The 20,539-nt window shown below is 37.7% G+C and overlaps 1 protein-coding gene across 2 annotated transcripts in view; it reads left to right on the top strand.

Annotated features, from left to right (window-relative positions):
* Positions 1-20,539, top strand: part of LOC149561808 (UDP-N-acetylglucosamine diphosphorylase 2-like) — a 153,516-nt gene that overhangs the window by 63,450 nt on the left and 69,527 nt on the right. For both annotated transcript variants that reach the window (XM_089825331.1, XM_089825332.1), the window contains exons 7-8: positions 18,684-18,758; positions 20,423-20,462. In XM_089825331.1, coding sequence (XP_089681457.1) covers positions 18,684-18,758; positions 20,423-20,462 — 115 coding nt within the window. The remainder of the gene's footprint in view (positions 1-18,683; positions 18,759-20,422; positions 20,463-20,539) is intronic.

The following is a 20,539-nucleotide window of genomic DNA, read 5'->3' as shown; positions in this document are numbered from 1 at the left end:
ATCCCTTTGAATCCTGTCATAGAAGAGAAGTTGCCTTACCATCTCCATTAGAATTATCCGATATGCCATGTACCTTGGTAGGTTCCTTGGGCACACTATGCTTCCATTTATGCAAATGTATGTGAACTTGTCATACTGGATATACCATGACCCATATTCCTTGACTGATTTCCTTTGCTTCTTCAGAAAGTCTCATCTCTGGAGTCCCTTGCAACCGCCTCACTATTTTCATAGCAAATACATCGTTAAAGACTTTGAACTCCTTATGGTTATGAAGGTGGAGCTGTGGATAGCATTTGTGTACTAAATACTTTCCCTTTTCAGACCCGCACGTTCCCAATGGCCTTAGCCTAGGAAACTTGTACAATCAAGCTATGTTTTAAACCAGGTAGGATGTCATATAGAATGCCTTGGTGTCCTTTGCATTCTTAGCCTCCTTTAATGCCCTCAACTGAAGGTCAATGTTGATGCTGATAATCTTTGCCTAGGCGAATCTCACCTCCCCAGATAAAATTTTGTCTATGAAGATGTACATCCATGGTTGAAATACACCCCCCTGTGGCTCACCCATCACTCAGTTAAACATCGCAATAAGGTCTCCAATCTTCCACTTGAAGTTCAATATGGTTAACTTGCCTAGTCCCAATATCTTAGAGTAGTGCTGCCATGGTTGAGCCATCCACTCCTCATTCATCCTTTTCACACAAGCATCCACTTGGTTAGAGTAGTGTTCTTGGGCCTGCTCTTGGGTGATACAAACCTCACCTCCTTGAGAAGGTATGTTGAATGCCATGGCTATAGTCCTTGTGGATAGCATGACCACCACTCTCCTTTCTTTTCCGCATTCAACGGTCTTTGTTTGAGCATTATAATTCTTTGCACATTCTAGGATCAACTCTAGACATTGCATTGTAGGAGGGAAGGCAGTGACATCAACAATCCTGCTTTTCACTATCATTTTTGCCATCTTAGAGTTGGGAACCCTTGTCATCGTTTGCCTTACTTGAACCATATCAAGGGGACCCAAATTGGTATCTCCGATCTTGTATTTTTGAATGAAGGGTGATGGTGCCATTATTACAATAATAGATAAGACGTCTATTATTAGTTAATGGTTATCTTGTAAATATCTTTAGCTTTAGTTTGCTTTCGTTTTTTGCTTTCTCTGGAATAGAATGTTTCTATTCTTTACGATCGTTTCCTAAGGAAACATTGTCTCTTCCTTTTGTATAAATTGACCTTTCGATCTCTATTATTAATAAGCAAGTATTTACCAATTACCTTGTAATATGGTATCAGAGCTAAATACTTAAATTTTTTCGGAAAAATTTATAATTTCTTCTTGAAATTATTTGTTTAAATTTTTTCAAAATTTTTTCAGCTAATTTCTCCAAAACCCACCTAGGGTTTTTCTGCTTGGAGAAATTCCTGAATTACGGGTCTGCAAATCGCATGGAAATCGTGGCCATTTTTTGGAGACTCGCGTTTTTGGGGTGAAAATCTGCATGTTTCTATATCAAATCTTCATGCTCTTAGCCGTCTCAGTCTGTCATCGTGCTCTGGGAAGCAGATTCGGCCATTTTTCATCAAGAAATCTGAAGTTTTTTCAAGCTTTTTTCAGCTAGGGCCGTTTTTTTTCGAAACCCTAATTTTTGGGGTCGAAAATTTTTTTTGTTTGCAAATTCTTGGTGGGTTTTTCGAGAGCTCAACTGGGTTGTCGTCCGTTTTTTCTGGGTGCCTCGATTTTTGTGCCTCAATTTTCGAGCCAGCGGATTCAGAAAACGACAGCAGATTCCTTCTGGGTTTTTCGAGCTCTCTTTTGGGTCATTCTCTGATTTTTCTGGGTCTTCCATATTTTTGCCTCGAAGAATGTGCCTTCACAGATTTTCACAGTTTTTCATTGAAAAACGTGCCATGGCATCTCTGACAAATATTCTGCTCAAGCATAATTCCAAATTCAATGGTCGCAATTATGGAACCTGGAAGCAGCGCATCATCGCAATCTTCGAATATCGAAACACCGATCAACTTGTTCTGGGTGTTAAGCAGCGTCCGACTTCTCCGGGTCCTGATCAAGATACATGGGATCTGAATAATCGAGAGGCAGTAATGCTTCTCAAACTCTCCGTAGCTGATGACCAGCTTTCTCAGATTCCATCCGGCAAGACAGCGGCCGAAATCTGGACACATCTAAAAGGTCTTCATGAGACTTCCGACAAGAGCAGAGCCTTCTTTTTGAAAAACACTCTATTTTCTATTGTCATGGATGAGCGCACCTCGCTCCAGGCACACCTGAATCGGATTCAGGAAATCCGTGATCAGTTACTTGCCATCGGTCGCAAGATGGAGGAAGAGGATATTGTGGTAATCACTCTTCGGAGTTTACCAAATTCCTATGAGCATTTTATCGAGACTCTCAACATCACATCTACTGGTGTTGATCTAAAGTTCACTGATCTCTGCACCCTGCTACTTCAGCAAGATCGGTGGAAACAACAGTTCGGTAGCAGCTCCAGTTCCACCTCCACTGAGCAAGCCTTTGCTGCGAAATCCTTTCAAAAGGATAAGGGCAAGTTTCAGCAACCATCTCAGCAGAAGTCTTCTGCTCTAGCATCCGATGGTACCAAAAAGAAGAACATTCAATGCAACTATTGCCACAAGTATGGTCACATGAAGGTTGCATGTCGGAAACGCTTAGCTGCCCAGTCTAAGCAATCAGGTTCGCAACCCAAAGCGAACAGTGCAAAGCACACTGAGCAGGTGGAATCTGCCTTTTATGCCTTCATGGCTAAAAGACCCGCAGATCATGTACAGTCATCTACCTGGTACATTGATTTAGGTGCCTCTCGACATTTCACTCACCGCAGAGACTGGTTTACTGACTACCAGCCTTATTCAGATTCTGTTATCTTTGGTGGTGGAGAAGAGTACACGGTTGTTGGTAAAGGCAACATTCAAATTCAGTCTATTGGGAGGAAGCTCATATTCCTTGATGTGTACTACGTTCCAGGGATGGAACTAAATATACTCTCGGTCAGTCAGTTGCTGCGACATTCTCCACACTTGGCAGTCACCTTCAGTTCACATCAGTGCACCATCACTGATCGGGCGACTAAGTCTACTATTGCAGTTGGTCTTGAGGATCATGGTCTTTTCAGACTTACTGATTCTGGTGATTCTCAGGACTTAGCTATGGCTGCTCGGCGATCTTCCATCAGCTCACTTTGGCATTAGCGATATGGGCACTTAAATGTGCATTATCTCTCACAACTTGCTCGGGATGAGCTTGTTCTTGGTTTACCAGAGATTCAAACCCAACACCTCGGAGTTTGTGACGCATGTCAGGCTGGGAAGCAACATCGCACACCTTTCCCCAGTGGCGATTCTTGGCGAGCTTCTCAAGTACTTCAGCTTGTTCATGCTGATATCTGCGGCCCTATGGTCACTCCTTCTGTTCTTGGGTACAGATATTTTCTGTTGTTTGTAGATGATTTCAGTAGAAAAATGTGGGTGTATTTCCTTAAAAAGAAATCCGATGCATTTATTGTATTTCAGAAGTTTAAACCCTTAGTTGAAAAAGAGTCTGGGAAATCTATTATTACTCTTAGATCAAACAATGGGGGGGAATTTTGTTCTAATGTTTTCTCCAGCTTCTTGGATACACATGGCATCCAACACCAGTTCACCACACCCCACACGCCACAACAGAACAGTGTAGTTGAACGTCGGAACAGGACAATCACCGAGATGGCTCGTTCCATGCTCGAACACAGACATGTTCCGAAGCGTTTTTGGGCAGAAGCAGTTAACACTGCAGTTTATCTGTTGAACCGGTCACCCACAGTGGCGGTCAAAGGTAAAACTCCGGAAGAGGCCTGGTTAGGTCGCAAGCCCAGAATCAGTCACCTGAAGGTTTTTGGCTCTCTTGCTTTTGTTTGGATCCCTGATGCTTTACGCACCAAGTTGGATGCCAAGAGTCAGAAACTGATGCTTGCTGGATATAGCAGTCTTCACAAAGTCTACCGCCTTATTGATGTTGAGACATCTCGTCTCATATACAGCCGCGATGTAGTCTTTGATGAGCAGCGAGGACCATTCATGCCTGTTTCTCCTGTTCCTGATCCAGCAGACCAGCCTATGCAAGTTCATGATTTGGGAGTTCGGCTTCCATTAGGTCCACCTGATGGGAGGGCTCCAGTAGCTCCTACAGCTCCAGTCTTGCCAGTGATACCTATACAGACATCTCCGGCTTCTCCTGCAGGATCACCTCGTTTTGAAGATGCTTCACCTGAGTTTGATCCAGATTCTTCTGATCAGGATCCTGCTGATCAAGCATCTCCTAGTACTACTGTTGGTCATTCTCCTCTCCGGCCTAAGTGGTGAGCTAAGACACTTGCTGATCTTCATGATGATGAGCTCATTGATGGGAGAACTACTCGGAAAAAGAGCAAAACTATAGATTCTGTTAACTTTGCTCTTATGGCCAACATTCACAGTGTGTTTGAACCTCAAACATATTCCGAGGCTAAAGGAATTCCAGAGTGGGAACAGGCCATGCAATCTGAACACCAGAGCCTGCTGAAGAACAACACTTGGGTCCTTTCTGATCTTCCCCCAGGGAAGAAACCCATTAGCTGCAAATGGGTCTACAAAATCAAATACAAATCAGATGGTACTTTGGATAAGTACAAAGCTCGTTTAGTGGCAAAGGGCTTTTCTCAGCGTCAGGGCATTGATTATGAGGAGACCTTTGCTCCTACTGCAAAGATGAGCACCATCAGATTAGTCTTAGCCATGGCAGCACAGTTTGGCTGGAAGGTCCATCAGATGGACGTAAAGAGTGCTTTCCTGAATGGTGATCTCCATGAAGAGGTCTACATGACGCAACCTCCTGGTTTCAAGGTTGCTGGTAAAGACCATCAGGTTCTCAGATTGGTAAAAGCTCTCTATGGTTTGAAGCAGGCCCCTCGGGCATGGTACATCAAGATTGATACGTACCTCAGTGATCAAGGCTTCAAGAGGAGTTCTTCAGACTCAAATCTATACATCAAGACTACTGACAGTGACATCATCCTTCTGGTTATCTATGTGGATGATCTGATCATCACTGGCAGTTCGGCATCTTTGATTCAGGGAATCAAACAACACTTATGCCAGTCTTTTGATATGACTGACCTTGGGCTCATGCATTATTGCTTAGGTGTTGAAGTTTGGCAACAGTCTTCTGGTATATTCATCTCTCAGTCCAAATATGCCAGAGCCTTGTTAGACAAATTCCGAATGCAGGATTGCAAACCTGCATCTACACCTATGGAGAAAGGTCTCAAGTTATCAGCCAAGTCTGATTCTCCTTCCGTTGATGATACTACGTATAGGCAACTAGTAGGCAGCCTCATCTACCTATCTGCTACTAGGCCTGATATCAGCTTCGCAGTCAGCTATATTTCACGCTTTATGACAGCTCCTAAGGCTAATCATTGGATGGCAGCAAAGCGTGTGCTTCGTTATGTGAAGGGCACTTCTGATTATGGACTTCTGTATTCTCAGAGTTCTAATCCTAAACTCAGTGGGTTCACAGATTCAAATTGGGCAGGCTCTGTTGATGATAAAAAGTCAACATCTGGATATGTGTTCAGTTTGGGATCCAGTGCAGTCACATGGACCAGCAAGAAGCAGCAGGCAGTTTCTCTCTCTTCTACAGAGGCTGAATATAGAGGGACTGTTAAGGCAGGATGTGAAGCTGTCTGGCTTCGTCGGATGCTTGGGGATATGCAGATGTCACCAGCAGGACCGACTACTTTGTTTGTTGATAACGAAGGCGTTATCAAGTTAGCACGGAATCCAGTCTTCCATGAATGAACCAAGCATGTGGATGTTCATTGTCATTACATACGACAGCTGGTTGAAGACGGGACTATAGATCTGCAGTATGTTCCTACCTTAGATCAGACTGTAGACATTCTCACCAAGCCTCTTGGTCCTGATAAGTTTGTCAAATTCAGAGGACAGCTTGGTGTGTTAGATAGATTAACCATTAAGGGAGGGTATTACAATAATAGATAAGACGTCTATTATTAGTTAATGGTTATCTTGTAAATATCTTTAGCTTTAGTTTGCTTTCGTTTTTTGCTTTCTCTGGAATAGAATGTTTCTATTCTTTACGATCGTTTCCTAAGGAAACATTGTCTCTTCCTTTTGTATAAATTGACCTTTCGGTCTCTGTTATTAATAAGCAAGTATTTACCAATTACCTTGTAATAGCCATATCCTTGGTGTCCTTCCTCGCTTGGACCTGCCTTGCCTTCTTCCTATTTCTACTTGCCACAACAAAATGTAAGTCAGTCCTAAGATCAAGCTTTAATAGAAAATGTAGGGTCTAACATCCTTCCTTGAACCAAGGTTTCAATTGCCCACAACAAAGCATAAGTATGCCATAAATCAGATTTTTATTTAAAGCATAGAATGATAGGCAGCCAAGAGGATTCAATGCCCGTCCCTTACCCCACTAGCTCTCTAAAATCTGGACATGCCACTCCCTTATAAGATGAGAATCACTCCCCAACTTAGCCTACACTACCCTTTCAAAGTCCCAAACTCTGCCTGCTACAGCCAGGGGGAACGGTCTGCTCCTCCTGGGAAAAATCGCTGCCAAAGAGCAGGCCTGAGAGTGCTGATAAAATTAGGAACGATCATTGCTAAAATCAGAGAAGGCCGCTGCTAAAATCAGAGAGGAAACGCTTTGGTTTGGTGCCTCAAATGCCAAGGTTTCTACCTTTTTATAGGCTTCAAAAAATAACCCCAAAAGGGGCTGACCTGGTTAGGGCCGACCTGGCCTAAAAAATTCAAATTTTCAACTTAAAATCACCTCCCAAACTAAGGGCCAACATGCTGCTTTTTCCCAGAAATTTCAAATTTTATTGGAAAATTGCAGCCATTGAGGAGAGGGCAACCTTAGCATCCAAATTCTGAATTTTCCCATTTAAGCAGCAAAATGCTTCCTCCTAGGACCACTTTAGTGCTTGGTAGTAGATGGGAAGGGAAGAGGGAGATTTTAGAAGATTTGAAATTTCCACCAAGGGAGAGATTTCGGAAGATGCGAAATTTCCACCAAGGGGTAAGACTTTGGAAGATGTGAAATCTCCACCAAGGGGGAGATTTCGGAAGATCCAAAATTTCCACCAAGACTTGGTGTTCTTAAGGCTTCTTTACTCTAATGTTCCTTGGTGATTCCCTATTCCATTCCTAATCGTGATGTTGTCTTCATGTCACAAACCAATTTTCTAATTCCTAAGTGGATTAAAATTTGGGAGACTCAATGTGGGGAAATTTCAGAAGATCCGAAATTTCCACCGGTGGAAGATTCCAAAGTTGCAAAATTTCCACTGAAAGGAATTTTTTTTGGAAAATTGCCAATTTTTTCCCCTCACCTTCCTAATTTTGCAATTCTTGAGTTGCCATAAAATGAAAGGTTCGAGCTTGAGATTCTTTGGGAGAAGTGAGGAGGGGGAGATTTTGGAAGATGCGAAATTTCCACCAAGGGGAGATTTCAGAAGATCTGAACTTTCCATCGAGGGGAGATTTTAAAAGATCCAAAATTTCCATCAAAGGGAAGATGGAAGATGCGAAATTTCCATCACGAGGGAGATTTCGGAAGATGTGAAATTTCCACCAAGGGGGAGATTTTGAAAGATGGGAAATTTCCACCAAGGGGAAGATTTCAGAACATGCAAAATTTCCACCAAGGGGGAGATTTCGGAAGATGCGGAATTTTCACCAAGGGGGAGATTTCAGAAGATCTGAAATTTCCACCAAAACTTGGTTCTCACACAAACGTCATCCCCCTTTCCAACATAGAAACCCATCTCTCTCGAATCCAAAAAAATTCCTTTCCCTTTGGACTTAGGCCACGAAAATTCCCTTAAGTGGCATCAAAATGCTTGCACAAACCCAAGATTAGAACTTGCTTCCCAACGAGCCAAAATTGCTCAAACCTTCCTTGGACTTGGAGACTTGACAAAAAAAATTACCACCCAAAATCGCCAAAGACAAAGACTCCTACCAGCTAAAATGAAAAGAGGGGGTCCCTATTTGCGATGGGGCGATGGTGTGAAAACTGCACAACAGATTCTTCGTGGTGGTTTCTCATTGTGGAAATTCTTTTTAGAATTAAAGAGTCCGAAGTATTTCCTTCTTAGAGAGCTTTTTACTATGAGTATGCCCTCAAGATTAACCTTAGGCCTTGGAGTTAGATTCGTTATTTTATTGGTTTTGATCCCAATACACGCCCCATTCTTTTAGGAGATAGATTCTATATGAGATTATTGTAAACATTTATTTTCTTCAATTGTAGACTAGATAATCCTTTGAATCGAAGAGGCCACTTTAGATGGTAGCAGAAGAATCAACATCATATGTAGTGGTATTTGTTAGAGAGTTGTTATACTAAGTTGAATTATTCCTAGCAAGGAGCCATTTGCCTTTTCAACTTGCTATCTTATTCATAAATCACTCAATTAAGATTTTGCATAAAAAATGAGAATTCTGGTATTCAAATAGTGGGAGCCCGAAGGACCAAGTTTGTGTTGGCAAGTTTCTTTGGATTGATGTTAAATTTTTTTGCATAGATTTGTCTGCATTTCATTTGTGGTGTTGCAAAATATTTTATTATTGATGTCAACTTGATTACACTTTGTCTTGAAACATTCTCATATAGTTCTACTAAGTTGTTGGTTTTGTATAGTATCGGGTATGGGTGTAGTATATGATTACATCGGTACAATAGTTATATATATATGTGTATATATATATTTGTGTACGTATGTATATATGTATGTATGTAGGTATGTATCTTTTGCATTTTTTTGCATCTAATTGATTATGCTTCATTGAGTGGATAAAGAAGTATGTACTTCAATTTTGTTTAGTGTAAGAACTTGCAAAATGTTGAATTGGAGAGAAAAGCAAAAACTTCAAAAAAAATGAAAAATTAATTATCGAATGGTTATTAGTAAAGTCCATTATATAAATGCAAAAAGAATAAAATTGAACTTCTAATAGAATCTTGAGTGCAAGAGGCCAGAGGAACAAATAATCTTGCTCACGAAGGTACCTTCATTACAGTCATGAATAATATATTGATCTTGAAGAACACAAATGCTATGATTTCATCATGAGCTGATTAAGCCAAACTCTTTCCTAACATTTTTCACTATTGTTGAGTCTGGGAAGAGTCTCTTGAATGCCTGATTTTATTCATTATCAACTTCATTATCTCTGTATGATGGAGTTCTCCTTGGCAAAGTATATGTGAACTATAGTATTTGGGAGATAGGGCATATGCAAGGAGGTGCAATGGTGTGTTCATCTTGTTCGAGCAATGATGAATGATTTTTTAGACAATTCAAAAAATGGTTTATTTTGGGTTATGATCTTTTATTATTATCATAGTGTCAATTCCATCATAGATTTCTCCCAAACATGGTCAATCTATATTAGCAATACTTAATCATACTCCTGATATGGTTTGGTGAAACTTAGATATATTCCACATGAGCCCACCAGTTGTCATCTAGGATTAAGCTGTGACTTTTTTGTTCATCTTTGAAAATGATTTCTATCAAATAGTCCTTTAGTTGCTGACAACCGTGGCACTCAATGCCTCTTAGACCTTAACAAATTGTCTCGAAATGATTGTGTTTGAAGCAATTGGGTCTTAGTAACCTAGGATCATGTAAAAATAAAGCTAGTAGACAAAAATATTATATACGTATTAAACATGATATAAATATAAGTAATTTACCTTGGATGGTTCAGAATTTGAGAAAGTCCTATTTTTTAATAAAACTAGATAGTTCGATATCAAACATTGGAGATGAAATCTCCTTGAATGGAAAAGTACAAGACGAAATGTCTAAACAAAGCAATTGTTAACTAAATACCGTTATATAAACTAACTAATAAAACCGAACTCATTAAAGATGACCATTAGAAACATTATATTTTTATTCAATACCCTCCCTTAATGGTCATCATACTAATTGTAGAAAAAGCATAGAAGGCTACTTTGACCCTCCTTGATTTTGCAAAATTTCTATACTTGACCAAAATAACCACAAATCATCCAACTTGATGTTGGTAAACAATGGTATTATTCCTTGTGGCTAGGGAAACCGATATGAAACCTGAAACCACAATTTTGAGCAAAAATCAAAAATTCCTTGTGCAGAGTGTTGCCCTAGCAACTCTAGGTGTGATCCAAAACAACTGCAAGAAACCACAATTTTTGTGTGGAATTTGCCAAAACGGTACAATGTGTTTTTTTAAGAAAAAATGGAAAACCTTGAGGCTACCAACACCATGCATGGTTATTTTTTTGGAAAAAATAAAAAAAACCACAAATGATTTTTTAGGAGAAAAATTGATTAAAATTAGACAAGTTTTGAGGATTGAATCAATCAATTCCCAACACAAAATCCGAGACACGAATCGGAATAAAAAGCTTTGTTTTTGAGGAAAAACAATAAAACCTTTTTAAATCTAGAATTTTTTAAGGGAAAAATAATGGAAACCCACCCAAATTTTTTGAAGGAAAAAAATAGAAACTCACAATATGATTTTTGAGGACAAAATTATTAAAACCCAATAGGATTTTTTAGAGGGAAAATGATTAAAATCTGCCCACTAATTTTTTAAGAAGAAAAGTTAGAAAACCTAAGAGACCACAGAACAACCCATTATAGAAACCTTCACACAACAAAACTCTAGACTTAACATGGTAAAATATCCCAAATAATGACCAAATTTCATCATGCAGTAAAACAAGAAAACACTTCGTGTGGAAAACAACTTAGGCAAGCAACATGCAACTCATAGAAAGCACATGCAAGCAATGTGAAACTCACAAATGACACATGCAAGTACATGCAACCCACATAACCCCAAGTCTCCCATGAGGGAGTTAGACCTAGACTTGCTCTTGTAATAAAACTTGATAGTTCAATATTAAATAATGTAGAGAAAGTCTCCTTAAATATTAAAGTACAAGACGATGTTTCATAACAAAACAATTGTTAATTGAATACGAAAATAGAAACTAACTAATAAAGCTAAACTCACTAAAGATGACCATTACAAACATTACATTTTTATTTTAATAGAAAATGCTTTGTGACATATGATGTTTTGTCACAAACATTTGGATCTCCTTTCCCTCTTGGTATACAACTTTCATCCACTCTGAGTTCATAGTGCTTGCATCTCCAAGTTAAGCGAGTGTAAGCAAAATGGTATCCAAAAAAATATGTTCATATCTTCCTCAACAAAAGCAATTACAGCTCTATAAATTATCACATTGTTCAAGACCCATTATCTTTGTGGATGCAATGAGAATTTTAGAAATGAATTTTGCATCCTTGATTTTTCTCTCATAATCAATTGCCTTTAAAAACATTGCCACTTTGGGGAACATTTACAAAAGGCTGGTTTTTGCAATCTTTCCACCCATAAAAAATAATACACTTTTGTTTCAATCCAATAATCCATAACTTATATCCCTACAATTGCTTTTTCTCTTGCTAGTATGGTGTTGTGCACCTTTTGATACCCGTGACTTGTGAAGCTAGAAGGGGCATTATTCGTTGCCATCACCATTTCTTGCCAATATGGTGATCTCACCAAGTTGAAAGGAAGACCATTGGCATAAATGAAATACACAACATTTTCCACTACGATATCTCTTCATTTTGAAACGCTTTGTCCAATTGGAGTGAAAACTTTTGCTTGGATAGAGGGTGTTTCCAGAAAGGATGATGGAAGGCCGTTGTTGAATCTGTAGGTAAATTCATTCCTTTTCTCTTTGCTAAAGGACTAGATTTGGTTTTGCTCTTTTGGTCTGAATGTCAGCCTTTTCTTGTTCTCTATTGTATGCCATAATTGTTTTGTTGGAAAATGCCTTTCTAGTTGGCCCTTCACATGCTCTGATCCCTTTCTTATTTATTGCTCAAAACTATTTTTTTAACTCAAATATATGAGCTCCTATATTGGATTCCACATTCACTACAATTTCAAATGAAAGCCCCACCTCCTAGAAGTTGTTCAAGCATATTAGTATATATCCATAAAGGAGATGCTTTGTCTATATTAAATTTTCTGTTTGCATTAATACCCATTGATCTTGAACTATTTGATATTCTTGAAATTTAAGACATAAAAAAATAATATAAAAAATAAATAAATAAATGCAACCTTGCAATATGTATAGACTAATGAAAATTCAAAACAAACACCAAAAAACATTATAATAAATAGTGAACTTGTTTAGGCAAGAGCCTATAACACAACGGTAACTTGTGAGCCTCTCATGTGAGAGGTCTCGGGTTCACGTGTATTCAATCTTAACACATTAATAATTAATCTCAATAAATAATAATAATTGATATAGACTTTGGCCCCTTACCGATTAAAAATAATTAGTGAACTTGTTTTGTTTTTGCTATAAAAATAAAATCCTTTAAGAAATTCACCAAAATTAAAATATTGTTCATCAAAAAACTCGATTTTTTTTTTGTGCAAAGACCAAAGAATTAGTTAAAGTGCTTAATTTTGATGGTTAGATCTACTTTGTGCAAGTTATCTTTGCTCCTTTGGCACTATGCAATTGATAACCTTTGAAAAAATCAGAATACCCTTCAAAATGCAAAAATGAAAAAGAATTGTCTGAGATGTGTCATGAAAGAAAAATGATGTTCAAATGGGCAAAATTGGGCACAAGGGGTTGTTTTAGTTTGCACTTTTTAAATGTTAAAACTTTTTCTTAGGTTCTTATGTAATGTCTCCACTATTAGGGTTATTGTAAGAATTTGCCTTAGGGCAAGATTCACCCAAGATCGTAGAACTCGAACACAAGCACAACTGTAGACCAAAAAGGAGTATGATCAATATATCAGAGTATGTCCTCATACATTGCTCTGTATTGTATGTACAAACACACTAGGAGTGCCTGTATATAAAGGCTTCTCAGGAAGCACCTAGAATGTCTCTAGAAAGAGCTAGGAGATAAGATAAGCATGACAACTAAGCACACGTATTATCCATCATTCTAGATGAGAGGATAAGAATGAGAAGGTGTATCTCAAGTGGAGATGTTGTAGACACCATGTGCTTAATTAGTGTGCTAACTCCTGTGTTGTAGACACCATGTGCATAAAAGAGGTGCGAACTCCTATGTTGTCAACATGACAACTCACAGGAGTATGCATACTCCTAGGTGGCTAATAAATAAATAATAAAAATATTCATTAACCTAAGTAAACTTAAGTAAGTGTAAATAGTAAATAGTAATTTACACCAACACCCCCCCTTAAGTGCAACTTACGGGAATGCACTTAAGCTCACAAAAACTAGGATAAAATGCAGAATGGGTCCCGGCTACTAGGCCATGTTAGGTACCCATGTATATAATGAAATGCAATCTCTCATAAAGCAGAGAAAGAGGGAAAACCTCATGGGAAAAACCCAACCCCAAAAAGAGAGATAAAAAAATATATGGATGGATGGAGTAATCAAGACCCCCCCATTACGACATACATCAAGTATATTCAAAAGAGAAGTGGAAGGACAAAACGCCTTAAGAAGAAAAAGTCCCCCCCAAAAAGGAGGAGGAGACGAGGTAGTCCCCCCCCTCTTAAAAGTAAGTTGCCGATTATTGAGAAATGCTCCAATGTAGAAGCTGATCCATGACCATTGAATGATGTTCCTCCCCTTTGGAAGAAACAGTAGTAGAGGTACTGGTGAGACGCTTCGCTTGTGTGCAGAAAGAATCTCGATGATGAAAGGTATCTCTGAAACTTGTGCAAGTGTCCTTGTGTTGATGTTGATGTTGGCTCCTTCCAAAATTGCTGAGAAGAAGTGCAGATCTAGCAAGGATTGCTGTAGAACCTGTTTCAAAGAACCAACAGTCTCCTCAAAAGATAGAGAGACCTTCTACAACTGCCGTACATAACTATCCACAATCACATAAGCCTATAAAGACTGATCATGTAGAGAATGGACATGAGGGTTAGAGTGGGCCCTCGCAACAACTATAGAAGGATTGTCCTCAGCAAAGAGAAGCTGAATATCATCAAAGAAGTCCTCCAAATCTGTTGTGTGTGACTCTACAAACAAACCTGAAATGTCAGTCAAGAAGTCATCACCTGGAAGATAAAGTGTACGTTGCTATGCTGAAGTACATGAATCAATTACTGTGGCAGAAGAATTTGCCTCAAAAAGAAGATGAATATCATCTAGGATGTCTCCCACATCTTTAATGTGAGACTCCACGAACAGAGCTACAATGTCTGGAAGGAAGTCGTCGCATGAAGATAAAGTAGGAAGACATGAAGGTTCTTGTTGCACTGAATTTGAAGCATCTGTGGCTGAAACAAGATTAGTAGGAGCAACAAGAACATTTGGAGGTGTGATCTCATCTGGAGAGGATGCAGTTGCAACTGGAGGTATAAGATCCTTTGGGAATGGAGGAATTTGTGGATCTCATAGAGCTCCCAAAGATAGATCCAAATATCATATAAATCTTTGGACTTCAAGTCATCAAGTGAATCCATAACCTCCATATCCATAAATAGAAAGAGTGCACGACAAAGGATGGAACATGTGTCCTCATTGTATAAAAGCCTTCTCGCATATGGTAGTGCATTATGCTGACTAAGATATGGGATAACCAATTGACTCCATTCCTGATAGTTGTCTAGTGTCAAGATAATTAAATCTTCCTCTTCCATGATGGACTAATGAATGTAACCCCCAAAGATGCAAAATATATCAAAGAACCCCCCCCAAATGTATGATTTAGGCAATGTATGATTTAGGCACTTGGTAGGTAGTGCGTGTATAATAGCCAATTTAGGGCCTATTTCTAAAAGCAGTATTTCTGTCCACAAAACCTACAATCTGATTGTAGATTTGGAAAGTAGACAAAAAAAATATGCACTTTAAAAAAAAATGGAACCTGATTATGTGTCCAGATGAGCCAGTAGTAAGCATTTGAAGTGGCAAAAATTGGGATTTGCGAGTTGTAGAAAAATTCGGGAACAAAGATCTCAAACCACTTGCACCAATGTGTAGATCACGAAATTCTACCCCAAAACAAAAAAAATTGCTTGCAAAAAGGAGTCCGTATCAGGGAGATATTGTTGTTTGAAAATTGCTGCTACTGTTTTTTTTTGAATCGCCGCCTTCGCACCTCCAAAAATTAAATGGCTCTAGATTTTGCCTTAGATGTCCGATTTGGATGAAACAAAATCCGATTTGGGGTTTTTTGACCTTCTGAATGTGATGCAAATATCTGATTTGCACCAGCAAGCACCAATCTTCACTTGCAAAAAATCTCTCCTATGGCTCAATGGCCAAAAAATTTCAAGAAAATAATACAAATCCGAAAAAATTGCAGAGATGTAGATGCAAAAAATGTAGATTTGAAAATTAAATGTATAGATCTGAAATGATCATACCAATTCTGCAAATCAGTCCTTTGGGTGGCGGTTTGGCGGTTTGCAAAAAAAATTGCGTCAATTTTGACTATGCCTAGGCTAGGCAAAATTATAGTCAAATTTTGCTGAATCAGCATTCTGGGCGCAATGGCGAGGTCAGATCTGGCTCTAGACACTCTCAATGACTGCGATACTCCGGATTCGGGCCGAGGCGCTGAAGCAAGAAGATGGTCTCGAACGGCTATATGAAGGGAGATTCTCCAAGAGCTCTGATACCATGCAAGAATTTGGTATAGCTTTGATACCATGTAAGAATTTGCCTTAGGGCAAGATTCACCTAAGATCGTAGAACTCAAACACAAGCACAATTGTAGACCAAAAAGGAGTATGATCAATATATCAGAGTATGTCCTCATACATTGCTCTGTATTGTATGTACAAACACACTATGAGTGCCTATATATAAAGGCCTCTCAGGAAGCACCTAGAATGTCTCTAGAAAGAGCCAGGAGATAAGATAAGCATGACAACTAAGCACATGTCTTATCCATCATTCTAGATGAGAGGATAAGAATGACAAGGTGTATCTCAAGTGGAGATGTTGTAGACACCATGTGCTTAATTAGTGTGCTAACTCCTATGTTGTAGACACCATGTGTATAAAAGAGGTGCGAACTCTTATGATGTCAACATGACAACTCACAAGAGTACGCATACTCCTAGGTGGTTAATAAATAAATAATAAAAATATGCATTAACCTAAGTAAACTTAAGTAAGTGTAAATAGTAAATACTAATTTACACCAACAATTATCTTGGGACAAGTAATACCTTTAAAACAATTGTTAGAGATCATAATAATCATAATAATAATACATATATTTAAACTATTCTACCCTCTAATTAACCCCAACCTTAATGACGTCTCCAGATTGGGCATCCTAACCCTTAGGTATTCCGTCATCTTCTCATGAAGTGCTCCCATTAAGGTTCTTCTTGGACAAGACATCCTTTATCCAAGGCCAATCACATATGCATATGTTGACATCATTAGAATATTTTGGCAGATGGAGATTGTCTATTAATCCTAGTCATGGTGGTCAGATGGAGACCTTCACATGCCACATACACCATGATAAAGATTCCTTTAATCTCCATGGTGTTAGTCCAATGGACTGACACAATATCATCCTTTACTCATATAGCCATTCATACAAGGTTACTCATCTCTCGCACTAGCACAATAGCCATTCATATGAGGATCCCACTTCCTGCACTGGCACTATGAGTTTTCATCAAATCCCATCTTAGCCATTTATATAAAGATGAGCCATATCATTATATTGGCACCATCATTTCTTAACCATGTTGTAAGAATTATATAGACTACATAATTAATTTACTTATATTTCTAAATGTCACTTCTTAAATTATTACAAATATCTAATCAATATCTTCTTATATTAATGTAGATTTAGTATACTTATATATATATAAAACCACATACTAAATATAATGGAATAAATGGAGATAGGACCATAATAATGTAAAAGGACACATATATATTACCTTAGTATTAATAATAATGCAAGAGAATGTACATTACCTAGTTAACCTTTTTGTTAGCCATGGGGTCTTACGGTTCTTGCATGTGACTGGTGCATTCAGTTTCAGATATGGATCTTTCCCATTGTTTCCTTGTTCCACGTTTAAGGTGTTGTCACCTTGATATTTCCCCATGGTGCTTGTCCTTCCAACCACTCCTTAGTATCTCCTTCATTGTGCACGGGGTCCCATAATTGCTAGTCCATGTCACTTCTCGTGATCTTTATATGCCAGCGTGGTCCAATACGCCTCCCCTTGTTTCAGTCATTGTATTCTTAACGCCTTCTAAAATCCTTTGATTGGTATCTTTAATATATGTTTCATTTGTTTTGCCAATAGAATGCAATGCCTTACCCTCCTTGATTTGTGGGCATTTATACCCTGCATAATCATGGGTCGTACCTCATCATTAACATGACAACGTGTGCATACGACCCCTCAAATTGATCCACTTAACAAGTATTTGTTTATTATTAGTGCTTAATATATTATTTGGTTTGCGAATAGCACAAATATATAAGGTAAGTGATCAATAAGTTATGATATTTAGTACGTTATGTGTATTATTTTTTATTTATAATTTGTTTGATTATCATTTAGAGTGTGTATTTGATTATTAATTTGACTTTGATTAGGGATTAGCTACTATCATTTATTGATCCCTCTTAAGCGAATCGTTTAGTTATCTATGTTAGGATAATTATTTGATAATATAGTTAACAATTAAATTGATATATTATTGATTCATTCATAATTAAGGTATTTTATTATATTATTCTCTTAATCAGTTATATAATATAATTATCGAACTTGGGATATTACATCTTAAGTTTTAACACTTGCAAGAGTGTGTGGCTTTTTATGGGGGATTGCCTAGGGACATCTAGGGAGTGCCCTAGATGCCTTGGCCCATGGGTTTCTTGTGGTATGTGGATGTGTATTCAAAGGGAACTTGGAGCGTCCAAGGAACTCCGTGGACATTCTGGGCGCTTCTATGCACACACAAGGAAACACTCTTGGAATGGGCATGAGATGCAAAATAGAACCCAGCAACTTAGTGTTCCCACAAGGAATTCGAGGCATATGGGGAAATACCTAGACAGTCTCAGGTGCTTCCCCACACACACCCAAACCGGAATGCTCCTAGTATGCGGACAAGATGCAGAACAGGAGAGCCTAACATCTTTGATTTTCAATAGTTCTCTCATTGGTTGAGCTTTCTGAACTTAGCTGTCCAATCCATTTATGTGTTGCACAAAAACTTTAGATGAGTGATTCTCTGAAAATGTTTTCGAAGTTCCATTCCTTTGAGACTTCCATTCTCTTTGAGAGCATTCTCAGGCCTATCCAGAGCTTGAGCAGCAATGATAAAAAGGTAAGGCCAAATTAGATGATCCAGCTCAATTCTCTGAAAGCATTAAATAAGCCTACTGGTTCACTGTTTATCACATCTTATTTTATGATTTATTTTTAAAAGTAATTTGCCTGTATAGAGGACAGGTAAGCAGCAACTTTTGAGTGAGCTTTAATTCTGATTATTAATTTTTCATTCAGGCCTTGTCAGTTGTTTTAAACAGTATGTCTGTAATGCAGGTAACCTTTTTTCAGCAAGGCACATTACCTTGTATTTCAAAGGAGGGTAGAATTATTATGGAAACCCCATATCAGGTATGACTTATCCATTTCAAGGTTTAAAAATCATTATTGTTGACATGTATTTCCTGGCTATATGTTTTTATATTTTATCATGTTGATGGATTTTTGTCTATTGAAATCTTAGTAAGACAAGGACTTCTTAACTGTTTTCAGTTTCTCAAACTTATTTTAGTCCTTTTTCTAGAATTAGGACACTAAGACCACACAAACCTTCTTCACCAAAGAAGACATATATTATGGAAATATGTTCCAATTTCTACGTTACCCAATAAACCTTTGCTGGACTTGAGGTTTTTGAACAATTAACTTCATGGTGTCACTCGTTTAGATGAGTACTACCCACGTAGGAAAAATATCTAAAATTGGTCATGAAAGTAATGCTATGCATCTGTTTAATTATAGGACACAGTTTGAAAGATGTGTTCATATAATAATACTACTCTCTTGATTATTATAATATTATAAACTCTCTCAGCTTAATCCTACATAATTAGATTAAGTCAGTTAGTTCTATGATTCATAATTTGTTCCTGTTTTCTTCTCTTGATCAATTGTAAAGGGTAAAGCTTGTGGAGTTTACTTGATGATTTCCATTGATAAATATATATTAGTAATATTTTTAAGGTGCCACACATACCTAAAATAAAATTTGAGAATACATGTGTAATGACACCAATCATTTGATCTTTTCCCCATATTGTATTCAAAGAAGCAATATTTCTTAGAATAATATCTTTATTATTTATTATTTAATGGTCAATATTTTTTTTGATAGGTAATTGGCCGAAGTCTAGATTATTTATTATTAATTTATTATTGTTTAGATTAATTATTATTATATGTTAACATTGAGTAGAGTTGAATCCAAGATCTCGCCAATGGGAGGCTCACAATTTACCATTCCGTTGTAGGCTCTTGCCTTATTTATTGGTCAATATTGGAACTTAGTGCAAATATTAGATTGTTTCTATTTTATGAATGTTTGTTATAGAAACATCTATTTGGCAATCTTATAAATGATTAGTTGATCATTCCATTTAATTCATTCAATTCTTTACCAAAACATGGTATAAAAACAGCATGACTTTTGTTTTTCAAAAATTTTATAATTTTGTTTTGAAATCATTTGGCTTCAAATTATTCGAATTTTTTTTGGGTTTATGGCATCTGGAACTTTTCACAGGGTTGTGCATCTGTAATATGTTTTTATCTGTGACGAGACTCTAGTGTCTGTACATGGGTTGTCTTTGAAGATTAGAGGCTCGTTTTTTCGTTTGTGGGTTTGTTTTATGGTCGTTTTTTTTGCAGAACTGTTAGCATTTGTGATTTATGGGAAATCTCAATGTAAATTGCGATGACCTCCCTTATATAAGTGCGGTTTCTAACCAGACAACTAGTGTTTGTCTAAAAACAACATTTTCCGTGTGACTTCCAGTGTCGTGGTCCTCTGATTTTTGGAAATGTTACAGGCATTTCTTTATTCATCACACCTTATGTTCAAAAGTTTTTGTAGTTGTATAGTTCTTAGCAATTATAGCAAAAATTTGAATTAGTTAAATAAGGCTGGCCTTTAAGAGCCACAAGGTTTTGACTGTGGCTTTCAAAGGATATTTAATAGTATATATCCCTGTTTAATTCAAGCCTGAGTTTTGTGATACTCTGTCCTGCAATTGCAGATCCTAAGGGCTCCAGATGGTAATGGAGGAGTTTATGCAGGTATTTTTCCATGGACATATTTATTATTTTTGTGTTAATCGGTTGCATTATCATATACTCGTTTTCCATCATCTGTT

Source organism: Cupressus sempervirens, chromosome 4, assembly GCF_028749045.1.
Source record: "Cupressus sempervirens isolate cs-2001-9-10 chromosome 4, ASM2874904v1, whole genome shotgun sequence".
NCBI classification, from domain to species: Eukaryota; Viridiplantae; Streptophyta; class Pinopsida; order Cupressales; family Cupressaceae; genus Cupressus; species Cupressus sempervirens.
Note: the sequence above shows the minus strand (reverse complement) of the source record. Positions and strands in the feature narration are given on the sequence as shown.